Genomic DNA, 20,776 nt, shown 5'->3' on the forward strand with positions numbered 1-20,776 from the left:
CTGCATATTTCCACTTGAGCATCATTTTCAACCTTTTGTTGTTAGGCATGAAAAGCACACTATTTGTTATCTTTACTTGAAAGCAAACAGTTACTACTAGAAAAATGCTATGGCTTTGATGTGGTCCCTCTTTAACAATCTGTGTACTGGAGTCTTCAGTGTGGCAGTACTGGGAGATGATGGTCTCTTCAATAGGTGGGCCTAATGGGAGGCTCTTGGACAATAGGGGTGTGCTCTGAAGAAGGTATTTCTTGTGAGGCCCTAGTTACTTCTCCCAACAGAATCGTTAGGGAAAGCCAGAGCTTGGCCTCATTCAGCCTCTCTGGCCTCCTATATCAAGATACCCCTCTTCTTTCAGGTGCTCCTGTTACTTTTTCATGGGGTCCTTGCCAATGATTGTACTACACTGTCTTCACCCTTAGCTCCCGACATTAAGTCAACCTCTTTTCTTTGTAATGTGCTTCTGGCTTCAAGTGCTACGGTGTGGTCAGGAGAAACTGACTAATACAACAAAGATTCTTTAACTTCCTGAAAACAAAATATAAAAGACAAAGAGATAGGAAGGTAGGAGTGAGGTTGGAGAGGGAAATAATCACCATAACTATCACATCGACTGTCATTCCTGGATTCTCACTGTGTTTAAAGCTATGTATAAACTATTTTGCATTCTTTAATGCTGATAATTCTTACTTCCATTTTATCAAGAAATTAAATAATCTGTAGAAAACCACTCAGGGAAGAGCTGATCCAAAATTTAGGGCAAGGTTCAGCTGACTAACGGAAGGTTCAGTTGACTAACAGACAGACCTGTGTGTGTTTTTGTTTCTGTTTACAATGCCTCTGAAATGTAACTGAAAAATAGTGTTAAAACAATCAAGCTTATAGTGTTGGCATATGTTTGTTTATAAAACAAAGAAAAATCCCAACAACTCTCCCCTGAATTTTAAGTAGCTAGGTCAAAGAAAGTGTTCTCTCCAGTAGCGAGGGGGAAACAGCTGCAGCCCCAAAGATGAAATGCACAGGCTCTGAGCAGATCAGTATAGTCTGGGGAAAATTTTCATAGAATATGCTAATACCCTACAAACCGAGGGGATGTCCATCTCTAGGGAATGCACTTCCCTTAGAGTGTCATGAAAATACAGGTTAATTGGCCCTTCTACTGAGAATGCTTTTAACTTTTGCAATGGTCTAACTACCAAATTGAAGTGGGAGGCAAAACAAACAATTAAATTATTCCAGTTTACAGAGTTTATCTTACATTTCCAGCAGTAAATACTAGAAGTGAATTTGAGATCTGAATATATTAGAAATAACATTACATGAGTAGAGGAAGGTTAACACAGCAGGGCTATCTGCTATTGGGAGAGGCCACTTGGAAAGTTACACCTCATTTCCCCTGGACTATTGTCCCAAGTGTATCTTCTCTGCTGATTTTGCTTTGTATCCTTTCCTGTAACAAACCATTCACTGAGTCCCATGAGTTTTGCTAGGAAATCACTGACCTTGGAGCTACCTAGGGAATTCTTCAACACATTTGGTGTAACAAGTGAGACTGAACAGACTGACCTTGGTGTACTGAAATACAGCAAAAGTTTCCTTTAGCAAAAGAAAGAACAGGTAGAGTATGATTATATAGAATCACCTATCTACATGATGAAACAGTAAGTGGCGCTCTGCTGTGAGAGGTTAAAGTTACCCACAGATATTGAAAATGCCATATCTGAGGCCCGTGTTGCACAGCATGTTAGACAACCGCTTGTGATGGTGGCATGCCGAATTGAGGAACTGAGAATTGATTCCAGTCTTGAACGCTTCACTTCTGATCCAGCTCTCTGCTAATGTACCTGGGAAGGCAGTAGAAGATGGCTCATGTACTTTGGTTCCTGCCACTCATAAATGGGAACAGGGATGAAATGCCTGGCTCCTGGATTTGGGCAGGCCCAGACCTGGCTGTTGTAGCCATTTGGGAAATGAAGCAGTGGATGAAAGATTTGTCTCTGTTTCTCCCTCTCTCCCGGTTGTGATGCCTTAAAAAAAATAAATAAAAGAGAGAAAAAGAGAAAAAAAAAGATTCACCTTCAGGAGAGTTGATTTGCTGGATTTTCTGGCTACTTTCAGCTGTGCTAGCTATAGTGAAAGGGAAGAAAGAGTAGTATGCTGATGCCTTTGGTTTTAGACATCTTTCAGATGGCATGATAGGGCTTAAAGTTCCTTCCCACGGTATAAATGATATAAATACTCCGTTTCTAGAGGAATAACTTTGGTTTTTTTTGTTGTTGTTGTTGGTGAATGGGGTAGTATTTAAACTTTTTGAATATTAGAAATTGAACTAATCTCTAGAATTATAAATTTTTGCATATTGGATCCACTGGAAAAGAGACACACCTATAAAAGAGAGGGAATCTCCAGATGGAAGTACACTTTGGGGATTTTGAAATGTAATTATTGGCTTGCTTCTGAACTCTCATAAAACCAGATGTTTGAGTCCCTCAACAAGTCCCACTCCACAAAGGCTGCTAATTTCCAGTGTAATATGCATAGCTTTGGGCAGGTGATTTGGACAAGACAAAAAGAGCTCAGGTAGTCTGGCCTGTGACTTGACTATGGAACTATTGGAACTACTGGCTTTGGTACTGCTCTCTTCAGACTTTGGAATCCATGGTATCTAAATGTCTGGATCTCCCTAACCCTGAAACTGTCTGTAGTTTCATATTTCAGCCTCGGTATATGCTGTGGTGAGCTAAAAGAAGGCATAAGCTCCAAACACTGGACTTCAACTGTGGAATTTCTGCAGATTAAGGGTACTCCTCTGGGATCCCTGAACATGTGAAAACATCCTGGATACTGTCAGTCCTGTCTGGTCACACAGAATTGCTCATACAAAAGGACTTCTTCTTCTTTTTTTTCCAAATTTTGAACTTTATTTGAGAGACAGAATGAGCTCCAACTCATTGGCTCAATCCCCAAATGTCTGCAATGGCTGGGGCTGAAGCTAGAAGAAGCCAAGAATGCAATACAGTGGGTAGCAGGGGCCCAATTACTTGAGAAATCAGCACTGTTTTCTAGGGTTGGTCTGCATCAACAGGAAGTAGGAGTCAGAAATGAGAACTGGAAATTGTATCCACTTAACAGTCATCTAAACCTTCAGCTAAATACCTACTACTGGAGCTTGCTTTTGATTTGCTTTGATTTATTGGTGGGACAATCTGAATTCAAGCAGCCAGTCATATTGTCCATTAGACTGACTGCATTCCTAACATATGATTCCTGCTAAAAGCTGCAAGTTGAGGGATGTCACATCACAAGGTGCACTACCTCTGCTAATCCTGACAGATCAATTTTCCATGCAGATCAACTTTTCACTATTGTTGACTTGGGTATAACTTCTTAGGTCAGTTGTAATTCACAGAAACCTGAATAATTAAAAGCTTGGCTCAAGCTTTCTTACCTTTCTTCTGATACACAGTCTGACTATTTCATGTTGCTGTTTTTAAAAACACACATTCATCTTTTCTAGGTTTCTTTCTAGCTATCTGGTCAAGATAAAAGGAGTAGGAGGTTATGTACTGGAAAAAAATTTTTTTTTTAAACTCAGGATTTTGTCCTAAACAATTCCTAAACATGAAGTGTTGTTCTAGTTATGTTGTAAATAAATGGTTTTTCCCTCTTATGTACAAAAACCTATGCCCCCTTTCAAATAAACTCTGGTCTATGGCTAGCATCTGTGAACTTGGGCTTCAGAAGTCTTCACAATTTCCAGAGCTTATAAGAGTGCTCATCATACCTAAGCTGAGCAAATAACATGGGTTATGCCGAACACTCATTGTCCGTCCGGGAGTCTTGCACCTAGATACGTGCCAGGTGAAGGGTACCTGCCTGGGCAGTCCTGAATAAAATCTTGGTCCTGGGGTGGGTATTTGGTACAGTAGGTAAGTCACTGCTTGAGACACCTGCATCATATCAGAATGCTTGGTTCAAGTTCCAGATACTCTGCTTTTTAAAAGATGTATTTTTATATAAAAGGCAGAGTTAGAGAGAAAAAGAGACAGAGATCTTCAATCTGTTGGTCCACTCCCCAGATGGCTACAATGCCTGAAACTGGGCTAAGCCAAGAGTCAGGAGCTGCCTCTGAGTCTCCCATGTGGATGCAGGACCAAGGACTTGGTCATCCTCTGTTGCTTTCCTAGGCCATTAGCACGGAGCTAGATTGAAAGTAAGGTAGCTGGGACACAAACTGGCACTCATGTAGGTTGTCTGCACCCCAGGCAGATGCTTAGCCTACTATAGCTCTGGCCTGTACTCTGCTTCTTTTATAGCTTACTGCCATTATACACGATGACAGGCAGCAGGTTGATGGCTTGAGTGTGTGGGTCCTTGCCACCCACACGGAATACCTGGATGGAGTTTCAGGCTAGAGTTTTGACCTGGTCCAGCTCTGGCTGTTGTGGGCATTTGGGAAGTAAACAAAACTTTCATTATTCACATAAAATGAAAACTGTCTTTATAGCCCAGAGTCACTGTAAGCCTCCTTGGTTGGCATACTTCCCATGCACTATCTTAAGCTGTTACTGGGGAAATTAAATACATCTTCTATGACTCCACATGGAAGGCTATATCTTGTTTCCCCTTGATTTTGTCCCAGGTTTCTTTTCACATTGATGATTTTGTCTTGTATCCTTTTGCCGTAATAAGTCAAAGAGATGAATAGGCCTATATAGTGAGTTTTTTGATTTATCTTAAGAAACCACTGAACTCTCAGGGACTCCAACATATTATACAGAAAAGCTTCCGTTTTGGATAAAGAGCATACACAACTGTGTCATTTACTATCTATGTGACCTTGGGAATACTATGTACTGTCTTTCAGATTCACTTGTCTCATCTAAATGGATATACTATTGACTCCTCAGACAAGTTTAAATGACTGAACACTTTTTCAAGTGTCTGCACAGGGACTGGTATAGAGTAGGGCATCAGTAAGAGTTAACTCCCCTACCTGTATGAAATCTGAAAAAGACTGTAAGAGCCAGAGTTCACCAAGTTCCTATAAAAATTTCAAAGACAGGGCCCAGCAGCGTGGCCTAGCTGCTAAAGTCCTCGCCTTGAACACCCTGGCATCCCATATGGGCGCCGGTTCTAATCCCGGCAGCTCCACTCCCCATCCAGCTCCCTGCTTGTGGCCTGGAAAAGCAGTCGAGGATGGCCCAATGCATTGGGACCCTGCACCCGCGTGGGAGACCTGGAGGAGGTTCCTGGTTCTTGGCTTCGGATCGGCGCAGTACTGGCCATTGCGCTCACTTGCGGGGTGAATCATCGGACGGAGGATCTTCCTCTCTGTCTTTCCTCCTCTCTGTATATCTGACTTTGGAATAAAAAAAAAATCTTAAAAAAAAAGAAAGTAAGAAAGAAGAAAGAAAGAAAAGAAAGAAAGAAAGAAAGAAGGAAAGAAAGAGAGAAAGAAAAGAAAGAAAGAGAAAGAAAGAAAGAATTTTTAAAAAATTTCAACGACAAATTCCACATTAGAGATTGTTCTCTTGGAAAGTTTAGATCCAACTCATCTTGAAACACAACAGAAAATTGTACCAACACAACCGAAAGATTTCTCTGGTCACATTTTTATGCAGTTCCAGCTAACAGGCTTCATTTTATGGAAACAGAAATGTGGAAAGAAGATACTATGTTTCCTTAAGGAAAGTAGAAGGCATCTGGAGATGGTGTGGATTCTTCGCACACACAGTTCCCTGCTCAGGGGCAAACCCAGTTGGTGAGCTGTGCTGTTCCCTCCCAGCAAAGGTCTACACATCCTAAGGCCTCAGATGTCCTCAGGACACATCACATGCCATGTGTGTGTCCGCCGAGTACCTCACTTCATTCCTATCAATGCTATTGGTTTTTCTGTACTGATTTTGTATTCTGCAAGTTTGCCAAACTTTCTTATGAGTTCCAGTAGTCTCTAATTTCACTGGGTTTCCTTTGAATAGGATTAAACCATCTGCAGAGCTAAACTGTCTCCCTCCTTTCCTGTTGGGATCCACTTGATTTCCTTTTCTTGACTAATGGCTCAGGCTAAAACTTTCAGAACTATATTGAATACTAATGGTCGGAGTGGGCATCTTTGGTTATGGACTGTAGTGGAAATTTTTCAAGCTGTTCTCCATGCAATATGATGCTGACCGTCAGTTTGTCATACACTGCGCTTTGATTGTGCTGAGAAATTTCTATACCTAATTTACCTAAGAATATTTTAAAAATCATGACAGGATATTGTATTTTATTAAATCTTTCTCTGCATTTATTGAGATAATCATACAACTTTTTTCTTCATTTTTTAATGTAATGTATCACATTTATTCATTTGCATCTTTTGAATCATCCCTGTATTCCAGGGATAACTTCCACTAGGTCCAGGTACACGATCTTTATGATGCATGCTGGATTTCAATAGCTAGGTTTTTTTTTTTTTCCTTTTTTTTTTAAACAGACTTGTTTTTTTTTATTGAAAAGACAGATTTACAGAGAAGGAGAGACACAGAAATTGTTAATCTGCTAGTTCACTCCCCACTTGGCTACAATGGCTGCAGTTAAGTTGACTTGAAGCCAGGATCCAGGATCCAGGAGCTGTTTCTGAGTCTCCTATGTGGATACAAGCATCAAAAACTTTGGATCATCCTCCACTGCTTTCACAGGTCATAAGCAGGAAGCTGGATCAGAAGTGGAGCAAATGAGAAATGAATTTGCATTCATACTGGATGCCAGCATCACAAGCAGAGGCTTAGTGTACTACACCACAGCGCCAGTTAAAATACAATATAATAAAAAATGTTCTATGAATTGAAACAAATAGCAACATTTTCAGTTGAATTTAAAATGTTGAGTGCTGATGAGTGCCAGGACTATGGCGGGACATGCCAGGCTGGGCTTCTGCACCCACTAGCATATACCAGATTTGGGGCTAGGAGTAGGCCTGGTACGGAAACTTGGGAAATTACCCTGCTAGGCTACACTCCCACTGGTGAGTGCAACAGCTGGAGCTGGGGAAAGGCCAGGTCAGATCAGGTTGCAGTACCCATTGCCGTAAGTGTGGGCCACGTCTGGGGGTGGAAGAAGCCAGGAGCCTCTTCTGGGTCTACCAATTTGGCATAGGGTTCCAAGACTCTGGGCCTCTCTCCGTTGCTTTCTCAGCCCATAAACAGGGAAGCTGGATAGAAAGTCAAGCAGCTGGGACATGAACTGGTGTCCATATCAGATTCTGGTGCTGAGAAGTGGAGGATTATCCAATTAAGTCATCATACTAGGCCCCTAGCTAGGATTTTGTTCAAGATTTCTGCATCTATGATCATAATGAATATTGGATGATAGTTCTCCTTCTTTTTTGCATCTTTTTCCAGTTTTGAAATTAAGGTGATGTTGGCTACACAGAAGGAATTCGGGAGAATTTCCTCCCTTTCATTTGTTTTGAGTAGTTTAAAAAATAGAATTAGTTTTCTTTAAAAGTTTATTAGAACTCAGTAGCGACACTATCAGGACATGGGCTTTTCTTTGCTGGAGTAGTCTTTCGGATTAATTCAATCTCTACCTTAGTTATTGGTCTATTTAGATTTTCTGTTCTTCATGCCTCGATTTTGGTAAGTATATGTGTCCAGAATACATTCATTTTGTCTAGATTTTCCAATTTGTGGGTATATGGCTGTACGTATTAATTCCTGCTGATTCTTTTTATTTCTGTGTTTCCATTGTAACAGTTCCTTTCTCATCTTGATTTTATTAATTTGTCTTTGTTCTTTTTTTTTCCGTTAGTTGGGTCAATGGCTTCAATTTTGGTCTTTTTTTTCCCCTAAAACCTGTCCCCTCCCCAAAACAGCTCTTCATTTCACTGCTCTTTTGTATGTTTTTAAAAGTTCCCATTTTGTTTATTCCTGCTCTACACTTCATTATTTCTTTCCTCCTAATTTTGGGGTTTGTTTGTTCTTATTTTTCTAGGTCCTTGAGATGCACTGTTAGATCATTTATTTGACACCTTTCCAATTTCTTGAAGTAGGCACTAATTTGCTATAAACTTTCCTCTTTTGTTCTTAGAGAGACAGAGACAGAGGTCTTCTCTGTTGGTTCAGTCCCCAGATGGCCACAGATGAAAGGACCAGTTTAGAGAGGGTACGTGATGTGCCCAAGCTCCCCGTTAACTGGCTCCTAATGTTAACATGCTCTCTCTCTCTCTGTTCTAAGCAAAGGCTTGGGACAAATCCTGCAGTAAAAGGACCACAATAAAAACAGGTCTTTCTTCTAAGGAAGCGTCTGTTATAATGCAAGGTGACAAATTACAGGTCACCTTTATATTAACAATAAAGAATGCAACTATAAAATTTTTAAAAGGCTACAGACAGGTCAAAAGTGGTTCTTTGGGGCCTGATGTGGTAGCCTAGTGGCTAAAGTCCTCGGCTTGCATATGCTGGGATTGCATATGGGAACCAGTTCATATCCTGGCGGCCCCACTTCCCATCCAGCTCCCGGCTTGTGGCCTGGGAAAGCAGTAGAGGATGGTCCAAGGCCTTGGGACCCTGCACTCACTGTGGAAGACTAGGAAGAAGCTCCTAGCATCTAATTTCAGATTGGCTCAACTCTGGTCATTGTGGCCCCTTGGGGAGTGAACCACTGGTTGGAAGATCTGGCTCTCCTTCTTTCTGTAAATCTGACTTTCAATAAAAATAAATAAATCTTAAAAAAAAAAGTGGTTACTAGGTGGAGTTGGATCAAAGCTTAGCATTATCAACAGTATGGCCCCTTCTGCCATTTACCAAGTGCTTTTGTGATCACTTTTGATCCCGTCACAAAGTATCTGTGAAGAAAAATGATACTATTGCTACATGATGAGGTAACAGAAATACAGAAAAAAGAAATGATGTTCTGAATATAACTTAGCTAACAGAAATAAGTGCCCACATTAAAGAGTCCACGTACAGAGGGAACAGGAGAATCATGGAATCGTTTATCAAAATACTTAGTCCAGGCCGTTGGTGGCCTTTACATATAATTATCTCTCCAGAACCTTCTCCTACCTGGATGCATTTTTATAATCTTGCTTTAAAAAAGTGAAACATCTTTGATTATTCTGGTTTCAGTTTCTGCTCATGCTAACTCACCTCCCCACCTCTTTTTAAAGGTCTAATCATTTTCATTAGAAAGGCAGATTTACAGAGAGGAGGAGAGACAGATCTTCCATCTGCTGTTTCACTCCCCAAATGGCCACACAAGCCAGCGCTAAGCCAATTTGAAGCCAGGAACCAGGAACAAGGTCTCCCATGTGAATGCTGGGTCTCAAGGACTGAACCATCCTCCATTGCTTTCCCAATCCATAAACAGGGAGCTAGATCAGAAGTGGAATAGCCGGTACACAAACTGGCACTTACATGAGATGATGGTGCCACCAGGTAGAGGTTTAGCCTCTTGAGCCACCATACCTGCTCTACTAATTCATCCTTCTCTGATGGCAGTAGATACAATTGGAAAAATTAGCGCCATCATATTTCTACATCTGCCACTTCCTGGATTTGTAATCTTGGTTAATATATAGTTTCAGTTTCCATCTGTAAAACAGAGGTAAAGTTATCCCCATATAAGAGATTTAGGCATAGTTCTTTCTTTTTTTTTTTTTTCCTTTCTTTTAAAAAAATTTTAATCCAGGTACTCTGGAGGCAAGCATCCTGACCACTATGTCAAATGCCCACTCTGCAATTTTGTCTTCTGAACATGAACCATCAGTCCCTGGAGCATATCCGTTATCCCTTGTCTTCTTTTCTTAGTACCTCCAGTTATTTTAAATATTTTGAAAGGCAGAGAGAGAGCAAGAGATCTTACCTTCCAACTGTTGGGTCACTCCCCTAATGGCTGTGTTGTCAGGGTTTCCACAAGGCTATCTCACATGTGTGGCAGTAGCCCACGCCCATGTGCCACCATCTGCTGCCTTCCCAGGCACATTAACAGGAAGCTTAATTAGTTATTTACCATTTGTATGTGGAACTCCTCTAAGTGATGTAGATATGAGCAGGCAAAAGAAAGAAAAAAGGAAAGCAGAAAGGGAAAGAATTGGAGGATAAACAAAGAAGAAGACTGAAGCATATCGACAATGTCATTGATCATCAACTTTTCCAGGAAAAGCCTGTAAATGGGCCATGATAACTCTGCTGTCTGATTGATTCCAAACCATTTTGATCAGAACTTGCCTAGCCAGCATTTCTGCATCCGAGCTCCCTCGTACTTGAATCATAAAGTTTTCCTCAAGAATCCCCACCCCAGCTCTGTGAGGGAGGTAGACAGATTCTGCCTCCCAGCTGGCCAGCAATAAAACGCCTTTCTCCTCCTAAAACACCAGCAGTGGGACACAGTGGATCAAGCTGTTGTCTGTCATGATAGTACCCAATATCAAAGTGTTGATTTGAGTTTTAACTGCTTCATTTTTGACCCAGCTCTTTGCTAATGTGTGACTGTTACTTTGGAGGCCTGAATCTATCGCTGTTTCAAATAAATAAATATATAAAATCTTTAAACAAAAACACAAGGTTTGTGCATACACACACATTGCACACTTAGGCAAGTAGCCGGAGTTAGGAGCTAGGAATTGAACCCAGGTACTTGATGAAGGACACAGAAATCTTAACTGCTAGGCTAACCATTCACCCCACAACAACGGGTTTATGGAGTGACTTAAGCATGTTAAAACTAAAGAAACAGAAAAAGTTAATACGATTGAATTTATCAATAAACATATTTTTTTAAAAGGATTCATTTATTTTTATTGGAAAGTCAGATATACAGAGAGGAGGAGAGACAGAGAGCAAGACCCTCCATTTGCTGACTGACTCCCCAAATGGCTGTGATGGATGGAGCTGATCCATTCTGAAGCCAGAAGCCTGGAGCCTCCTCAGGATCTCCCACGCGGGTAAAGGGTCCCAAGGCTTTGGGCTGTCCTCAACTGCTTTCCCAGGCCACAAGCAGGAACTGGATGGGAAGTAGGGCCACTGGGACATAAACCAGTGCCCACATGGGATCCCGGTGTGTGTAAGGAGAGGACTTTAGTCACAAGGTCCATCAATAAACATATTTCACAAATGGTTGCTGAGTGACAAATTCAAGGCTTCTCTGGAATTATTATGTGTACAATTCTATAAAAATTGTTTTACAAACTACCAACAACACCTACTGGTGAGGTTGCAGGGAAAAAGGAACCCTACCCCGCTGCTGGTGGGATTGCAGGCTTGTGCAGCCACTATGGAAGTCAGTATGGAGAATACTTAGGCATCTGAAAATCTACCCACCATATGACCCAGTAATATCACTTCTAGGAATTTATCCAAAAGACTTGTTACATTAGAAAGCAACGTGCCCCTATGTTCATTGCAGCACAATCAATAATCACAAAAACATGGAAGCAACCTAAATGCCCATCAACAGGGGACTGGGTAAAGAAATTGTGGTTCATCTATTCTGGGGAACACTACTCAGCTATTTAAAAAAATGAAATACAATTGTCTATAGTCAAATGGGCTGAACTGGAGACCATTATGTTAGGGGAAATGAGCCAACCCCAAAAGGTCAGATATCTTATGTTTGCCTAATATATCAAATCTAAGTATTCTTCCTGTGAATTCTACCTTATTGCACTTCTTAATTACTTATACCCTTTTTGTTATAAGACCTTGTGATGTAATTCATTAATCAATCATCCATAAGAGACTATTTTGTGTAAATATTTTTGTGTGTAACAACTTTGTGTATAAACAGATTGTTTTGCATCTAAATTGTGTATGATTAAGTTGGTTAATTGATAATTTTTTCAAGATTTATTTATTTTATTGGAAAGGCAGATTTACAGAGAGAGGAGACAGAGAGAGAGATATCTTCCATCCTCTGTTTTCTGTATTTTGATCACAAGATGGGGATATTAACATTACTAGAATTAAGATGGAGTTTCTTGTGCTAGCTTTTAACAAAAGTAAGTAAAGCTTGGAGGTTATGAAGGGCTCTCATGCATGATTACCCAATACAGACTCTAACAAAAGGCTCTGCCAGAACTGCAACCTATTAGACAGCCAACATTTCAAAGAAAGAGATGTTGATCGTGTACGATGGCAATATGGGAGAAGGCATTCTTGAGGGCTGGTACTGTGGCCCAGTGGGTTTAATTGCTGCTGCAGTGCTACCATGCCACACGAGCACCTGTTCGAGTTCCAGCTCCTTCACCTCCAAGCTAGCTGCTTACTTCCCCAGAAAAACTAGCAGGCATGACAACACTATACTGGCTTGACCGATTCCTAGCCCCTCTGTGCCCTGCTCCTCGCCCCCTCCCATCACAACCGTAAGAATTTGGCTTGTCAGTGGTTTCCTACATTCAAGCTCCCACCTTCCTCAACCAAAAAGATGTCCCCAGCATGTCCCACCACCCCTCATCATGAAGGCAGGCTTGAATCATTTCTTCTGCTTCCTTACCAGCCAACAATATAACTCCAGCATTTTGGAGTATGACTGGGAAAGTAACAATGGGTCTACCTTGTTTACACCTGGCAGAAATCTCTAAGACAAGGTGACTAGTGGTAGGATTGTCACTACAAAGTTTTTAGGACTCCTTGTGTAAGGCTCAAGTAAAGCCAATGGAACACTGGTGTTCATACAATTCTAGTATGTCAAAGAGGCAGAGCTTAGTCACCTAAACTGGGTTGGGGGGCAGGAGAGAGACACAGTATTCTTTCTATTGGTAACCATTATTAGCAAAATGAAAAAAGAAAAACAAACACCCCCCCCCTGAAAACAAGTAACTAAATGTTCCTAGCAACTTGACAACCAGCTTTCTCAGGAAAGGCTGGTATTTGCTATTTTAGTCATCCTGCAGTGAAGTTTACCCAGCAGACACTTGGTAAATAGTTGGACAGCTGGGAAATCTTAACATGAAGGATTGTTTTGGTGGAGAGCAGGGGTGCAGAAGAACATTTAGTAGGTCCTCTGGTGAGAAACCCATCTCTGCTACATGGAATAAAGCCTAAAGACACAATAAGACTCCTAGAGTTAAGTCTTATATTATTTGTTATTAAAGGAGCAAAGTTTTAAGATGTGTTTTTTAACAGTCTTTAGTTTGCCTGTAATTTAAGATGACTTTTACAAATTAGATCCTAATCCTTGCAGACACAGATGGCTGATACAGAATAGCCTTGCAAAAACAGCAGTTCTTCAAATTGCAAGAGCAGAGAATACCCAGGTCTGAGAGGCCTAAGGAGTCTTGGGTGGGCTTTCTGGGTTTAGGACTAGAATCTGGGTGGGCCTACAACACCTGTTCTCATCAGGAAGAGCCTCACTTCTTCTGGAATCAGAGATTTAGGGGACCCTGAGGTTAGTCACTGTTAAAATTCAACAACAGTTAACTAAATGCCTACACACTAGGTACTTTGCTGGTAACTGCAGAGGAGGTAGACTTGAACATATGAAGCTCTGGAAAGCTTTACAGAACAATAATGCAACACTATGAGAGAGGAATACACAAACAGCAATGGTCCCTAGTTAGGAGCTTGGAAGAAAAGGGAGGGCTGCACAAAAGGGATAACATTTCAGTTAGGCATTAAAAGATGAATTTAGGGTTCAATGTTGTGGAGTAATGGATTAAGCCACTGCCAGCATTTCATACATATGCACTGGTTTGAGTTGTAGCAGCTCCACTTCTGACCCATTTCCTTGCTAATGCACCTGGGAAAGCTATGGAAGATATCACAAGTGGTTGGTCCCCTGCCATCAAGGACAGAGACCTGGATGGAGTTCCAGGCTCCTAGCTTCAGTCAGACCCAGCACCAAGTGCTATGGCCATTGAAAAGTGAACCAGCAGATAACAGAACTGCCTTTTCCTATAAAACTGTGTTTCACTGTGGTCAACATGAATTTCTTATGTGTACCTTTTTGCTTCTTTTGTATATGAAGTTTGCAGTGAAATTACAAATGAAATAAGTTGTATGTATGTGTTTACCATAAATAGTATTAAAGCAAGAAAAACTTAAACAAAACAAAACAAAACTGTGTTTCAAATAAACAGTTACAATAATTAAAATACGGGGCTGGCCGATAGCTCAACTGGCTAATCCTCTGACTGCAAGTACCCAGATCCCATATACATACTGGTTCATGTCCTGGCTGCTCCACCTCTCATTCTGATCCCTGCTGATGGCCTGGGAAATCAGTAGAAGATGGTCAAAAACCTTGGGATCCTGTACTTATACAGGAGTCCCAGAAGAAACTCCTGGCTCTTATGGCCATTGGAGGAGTGAACCAGTGGGTAGAAGTTGCAAGTTCTCTCTCTTTCTGTAAATCTCCTTTCCAATAAAAATTAAAAAATAAATCTGAAAACAAAACATGAATTTAAACAAGAAGAATGAGGAGGATGAATAATCAAAGAAGAGAGAATGTATAAAAGCGCAGAGGCAAAAGAGCCTTTTGTGTCTCATCAATAATGAATCCCCTGGTGATGAAAAGTAAGTAATAATGGCAGGAATGGAACAGACTGTAGGTTCTGAAAACACTGCAAGAGATCTATAAATACTCTAAGGTCACTAAAGAGTTTCAAGTAAGAGAGAATGATCACTTTGTGAGAGAGGGTTTAAGGTTGACCAACGACCATAAAATCCACCACTAACGGGTGTTAGAGGCTCCTGATTTCTCCTATAGGAGTAAGTTGCCTGGTTTCCTTTTTCTCTGAGGAACTGGGATTAACCTTGTCTAAATCGAAAGTCGAATGGGGATGGAGGTAGTAATGTGGTCAGACACAACAAGGAAGAGAAGGTTAATCAGATTGGATAGTTTACATCAGCAGTCTAAAACAAAAGGTGATAGAGGGTTACATCAGAAATAAATTGACTCTAAGACTAACTCTGTTCTTAGGGTTAATCTGCACTGAAAGGGCTACAAACCTACTCAGTAGAATTTAAGGCAGACAGGCAGTGGCCCACAAAGAGCTTTGCATTTCATGTCATAGTTCAGCAACTTTCCATACTTCACAGATTAACCCTGGGGGATGAGGCTGCTAATATTGATAAGACAAATAAAACATAGCTTTTTTTAAAAAAAAATGATTATTTTTATTGAAAAGGCAGATAAAAAGAGAGAAAAGGAGACAGAGAGAAAGATCTTTGGTCCATTGATTCATTTCCCAAGTGGCTGCAATGACCAGAGCTGAGCTGATTCAAAGTCAGGAGCCAGGAACTTCCTCTGGGTCTCCCATGTGAGTGCAGGATCCCAAGGCTTTGCGCCACCCTTTACTGCTTTCCCAGGCCACAAGCAGTGAGCTGGACAGGAAGTGGAACAGCTGGTACACGAATCAGTGCCCACATGAGATCCTGCTGCATGCAAGGTGAGGATTTAGCCACTAGGTTATCTTGCTAGGCCCCAAAGCTAGCTTCTTTAGAGATTTGCTTCTTGGGCCCTTTCAGTAATCAGGCATAGAAATTAACTTGAAAGGTCCCAGCACAGTAGCCTAGTGGCTAATGTTTTCACCTTGCATGTACTGGGATCCCATATGGGTGCCAGTTTGTATCCTGGCTGCTCCACTTTCCTTCCTGTTCCCTGCTTGTAGCCTGGGAAAGCAGTAGAGGATAGCCCAAAGCCTTGGGACCCTGCATCCATATGGGAGATCTGGAAGAAGATCTTGCTCCTGGCTTCGGATCAGCTCAGCGCCGGCCATTGTGGCCAATTGGGGAGTGAACCAACAGATGAAACATCTTTATCTTTGTTTCTACTTTGCTCTGTAAATCTTCCTTCCCAAACAAACAAAAACTTAAAAAAATTAACATGAAGGAAAATAAAGCATAAAGTTAATAAAGTTTAATTTTAAAACCCAGGAAAATATTTAGACTTTTTATTTCAGTACTTTTATTTTATAATTCAGGCACCAAAGGGGGACTGACTTAAAATCCAGAGCTGAGAAGAACTAATTTAGCATTGAAATTTTTATGTTCTCCAAGGTAACAGGTTCACCAGAGAACACAAATAATACTCAGGCCAATCTTTAGTATTGTTTGATTTAATATACTTTGATAATGGTTTTTTTCTAGATATTTAAATGTTTATAGAGTTGAACTTCAGTGATAAAATTTAATGTAATTTTTTATCTACCTATGTGGCAAGAACATGTGTATATATGTGTTCCTGTTGCATTTCTGTGTACCCTCTGTAAAATGATGGGGAACAGGTTGGAGCAGTAACCGGAGTCCATCAAGGTCAACCAGGCCAAGAGCCAAGCGAATGATAGGCCTCTCATTCCTCCCAGAGGGGCGCTGTGGCTGATCAGTGACACTCAAGTAATATCATTGGTTTCTGTACCTGTGACTCTGACAGCCAGTTTGAGGGATTTACATGAGCCATAACCATCTTCTTGACTTTGTTACGTCAGGCAATGTCTAAGTTAGCAGATCAAGATGATGATGGAATCACAGAATATGAAGACTGACTACACATCTTATAGTTAAGCTAATTATACATACCATCCTATGCAAAGCAGGAACAGAAGCATTTCAATGTGTATCTATTATTGGGACAAATAACTGATTATCTCCAATGATGGGGAAAGTATTTCACAAGTACTTTCAGAAAATGTTTTCATATATTAAGCCAAAATTTGCCTCTTTTAACTCTCAACTCACTGGTGCCAGTTCTGTCCCAAGAGTCGCACAGTCAGAATCCTTTACTGTGTGGCAGGCCTTTAAGTAAATGAAGCAACCACATCCCCATGGGCTTTGCTTCCCTTGAAGAAATGTCTCTCAAATGCTGTGATTCCTAGCTCTCTCACACTCCTACCAGATCTGCTCTAGACATGCAGTTTCTTTAGGCTTCCTATTTTAGCACAAAGCCCAAGAACTCTCCAGGTGTAGTTTTTAGTAAGGTATAAGTCTTTTACTGAAACTGTGCTCTAAAAAGTGCATAGTAGTTATAACACATATTAATGCAGGTTAATTCAGCTATAATCTCTGGTAAAGAGCTCTCTCTACATATTACTGTAAAATTTCAACAATTTCATTTTATCTATATATTCAGTATCTCAAAATTTTCTTGAATCTTAATTTCAACAATTCATAAATTTGACAGTCTTCATTTAGGCTGCCAACAAATTTGGTAATAAAGGATTAAATGTAGAGCCTCTTGGCTCCCTAGAATGAGAAGGCAATCAACACTTTCTGGACCCAATCACTTAATTAATGAATCTACCTAATTGTAGATCTACATACAAAAGACAATCACCTGGCTGAAACAGAGGTACACAGCGAAAACAGGTTACCACCCCTGATATCCCAAGCTAGTAAAACTAGCAAATCACAACTATTGATAAGTATTACTTGAACTTAGTGAACCTACAATTATCAATCTTCATTCACTATTAACTTGTAGAGGATATAACTCTCAGATACATTCTGAGGATACAAAGATGAAACCTCAGGTAAGCCTGTGTAAATGCCAGAAGAGGGGAAAACAGCTGGGCTATTAGAAAGGAAGAATTATCTAACACTTACATAGGATACTAGAAATACATCTGGAAAGCCACATATTCTACAAAAGTAGAAGAGAGAAAAAGGTACAGAAAAAGAAGATTCCTGAGTATGCTGCACTGGACTGGACTGTGCAACTTTCGTTGAAGCATTTTATACAAATGGGATATTTTTGCATTAACACATGCTTTTTAAAGGTGGGTATAACAACTTACATCTCTCCTAGGAAAGGTGCTCAGTAACTTGAACTCATCCCATGGAAATCCTTTGGAAGCTACGAAATCAAAGACAATCTGGAGCTTATTGCTGGCCAGGAAACGACGCTCTAGGAATTCGCCACTGGGGGTCCGGATCCGAAGTTTGCTCACAGGCTCAGCATTTTCTTCCTTTGGCTCTGGAGGCAGGGCTTGCTCTAAGGAAAGCCGGATGGCCTAAGTAAGAAACAAACAAACAAAACAGGTATTAAGGTGCAATAGATGATCCTCAGGAGGTAGGGAAATGTGGAAAAAAAAAAGCTCCAAGCTACTTCTTTCTAGAACTCATCAAAAAGTCACTGCTCCACTTATTAACCAAGCCAAATGCTCAACAGAATTGTATTTTTCATTTTCTTAATATTAGCCCAACAAGTAGTTAATTAAAACAAATCCCATCTTGATGACACATATTATTAAACTGATAGGCAACTACATCAAAAAGAAAGGCCATTTTTTAAAACAAAAGGACTTAAATAATTGTGATCAAGGAAATAGATATGAAATACCCAACTGCTTCTTTTCTAGAGTATTAATTAAGTCCTTTCAAAGTGCTTATGAAAGATACACACACACATTTATATTGAAGACATACCAGGTGGAAAAAAACTGAAGAGTTTCTCGAATTTTGGATAATATGTTAATGTTGAAATGGAACGCAGACTCTGTCTAGGGTGGTGAAAATTTTGAGCGAGTGGTGATGGTTGGCCAATACAGTGAAAATAAATACAGGGAATGCCACTGGAATTGCACATTTTAAAATATCAGGTTTTTTGAATATGTATTTCACCTCAGTAGAAGTTAAAAAATTGGAACAGGGGGCCCGGCAGCGTGGCCTAGCGGCTAAAGTCCTCGCCTTGAACGCCCCGGGATCCCATATGGGTGCCGGTTCTAATCCTGGCAGCTCCACTTCCCATCCAGCTCCCTGCTTGTGGCCTGGGAAAGCAGTCAAGGACGGCCCAAGGCTTTGGGACACTGCACCTGTGTGGGAGACCTGGAAGAGGTTCCTGGTTCCCGGCTTCGGATAAGCGTGTACCGGCCCGTTGCGGCTCACTTGGGGAGTGAATCATCGGACGGAAGATCTTCCTCTCTGTCTCTCCTCCTCTCTGTATATCTGACTTTGTAATAAAAATAAATCTTTTAAAAAAAATTGGAACAGAAATTCAAATATAAGGTTTACTGGAAGCAGGTGACTACTGTTCTCTTTGCAGCTTTGCCACTAACTTGCTATGGGATTTGGTCATCTTAGGATAGCTTTTTGGACCTAAGACCAAACCCTTATTTTACAATGTGAATATCAGCTCAAAAAGGTCAGGTAAAGTGTTGAGAGATCTCATGGCTATCATTAGGCTTGAACTCTAGTTTCTTAGGTCTCAATCTGAAGTACTGCATACTTTCACTGTAAGGAAGTTAGAAGTTTATTAGAAGGCTGTGGTAGAGACACTGTAGGTAAAGATGCCACCTGTGATTCTGGCATCCCATACAGGCACCAACTGATGTCCTGGTTGCTCTACTTCTGACACAACTCCTTGCTACGGTGCCTGGAAAAGCAGAAGATGGTCCAAGAGCTTGGGCCTTTGCAACCCCATGGGAACTCTAAATGAAATTCTTGGCTTCTGTCTGGCCAAAGTCTGGCCATTGTGGCCATCTGGGGAGTAAAAATGGCAGATAGAAGATCATTCTCTGTCTTTCCTTTTGTAATTCTGACTTTCAAATAAACAAATACCTATTTTAAAAGTTTATAAGGTATATGAAGTTCCTGCCCGCAATGGAATCAATGATAGAAATCCACTAAAATCTTATTTTTCTTTGTCTCTAGCAGTTGGGAAGGTTGTGAGGAAAAGAAGTCTGACATTAATTAGCGTGCTTTACTTTAGCTAAAGCCTGGACCCTGGATCCTGGATCTTATCCAGTTCTCCCACATGGGTGGCTGGGATCCAAGCACTTGGGCCTTTACCAAGTGTTTGCATTAGTAAGAAGTTGGAATTCAAAGTGGAGCTGGGACTCAAACCCAGGTACTGGGATACAGGATGAGGGTTTCCTATGTGGTGGCTTCGCAGCTGCACAAACATCTTCTCCTTGCAATGTTTTTAAAACATTTAACAAGCACTAACGGTCAGCACTTGATCAATGACAAATGCCTAGGATCAATTCTTATGCTGTATGTAACACTGTGATCAACAGATGACAGTTGTTGGAGATGTCACTATTGTTATGATTATTGCTTTGGATCTACTTTTAAAAGCAAAAGTTAATGTAATATTTCCTGGTTTTCCTATTTTCCTTTAATCCAACTGTCTATATGCTTTCTATTTTGACCTTTCCCTTCATAGTATAACAACAGATGCTACATTATTATTTGAACTCAACCAATAATATAAAAGAAGAATAAACAACAGTAGTTCATTGCTTCATTCAATGTGCAGTTTGTGTTACTCTATGTATGTAGTCTGGGGCTTTGTTCCAGTATATCTTCCTTACATATTGCACACCAATCAATCAATGTAGAAAATAATGAGGACACATTAGGTAAGTCAGCAACCCTGGGATTTGAATACCCAACAGATTCACCACGAAGATGGACAAAAATACACCAGTAGTTTAGTTTCAAACATGATAGTTAAAAATAAAGGCCTTGTGTAAGCAAACACTGTTGTAAAAGAATGACACAAAGGGCCCGTATTCTCAGATAACAGTCACAGTAAACACCATTTTGTTAAGCTTGATTTGATTTGCTCAACAAACAGTTTTTTATTTGAATTAGTTTACATTTACAATAAAGTTAGGAATATGGTATAAGTTAGAAATATGAACTGATCCCTAGTGTTTCTTTTCCTTTTTTAAACAAAAAAATACACGAATATTTAAGCATTCACACCCGAGGAATCAGAAACAGGGACTCTGTCTGATATTTAGGCATTGACAAAGATACTCAAAAGACTGTTCACACACAATTTTCTTTTAAACAAAAAGAATAGTAATAATACATTTACATCACTTACAATGACGATCAAAGACTGG

General features: G+C 40.4%; 1 protein-coding gene across 2 annotated transcripts in view; it reads right to left on the minus strand.

The window, feature by feature from the left end:
* FAF1 (Fas associated factor 1) overlaps positions 1–20,776 on the minus strand; it is a 387,381-nt gene that overhangs the window by 24,071 nt on the left and 342,534 nt on the right. For both annotated transcript variants that reach the window (XM_004588662.3, XM_058681408.1), the window contains one exon: positions 17,720–17,935. In XM_004588662.3, coding sequence (XP_004588719.2) covers positions 17,720–17,935 — 216 coding nt within the window. The remainder of the gene's footprint in view (positions 1–17,719; positions 17,936–20,776) is intronic.

Source organism: Ochotona princeps, chromosome 2 (assembly GCF_030435755.1).
Source record: "Ochotona princeps isolate mOchPri1 chromosome 2, mOchPri1.hap1, whole genome shotgun sequence".
NCBI classification, from domain to species: Eukaryota; Metazoa; Chordata; class Mammalia; order Lagomorpha; family Ochotonidae; genus Ochotona; species Ochotona princeps.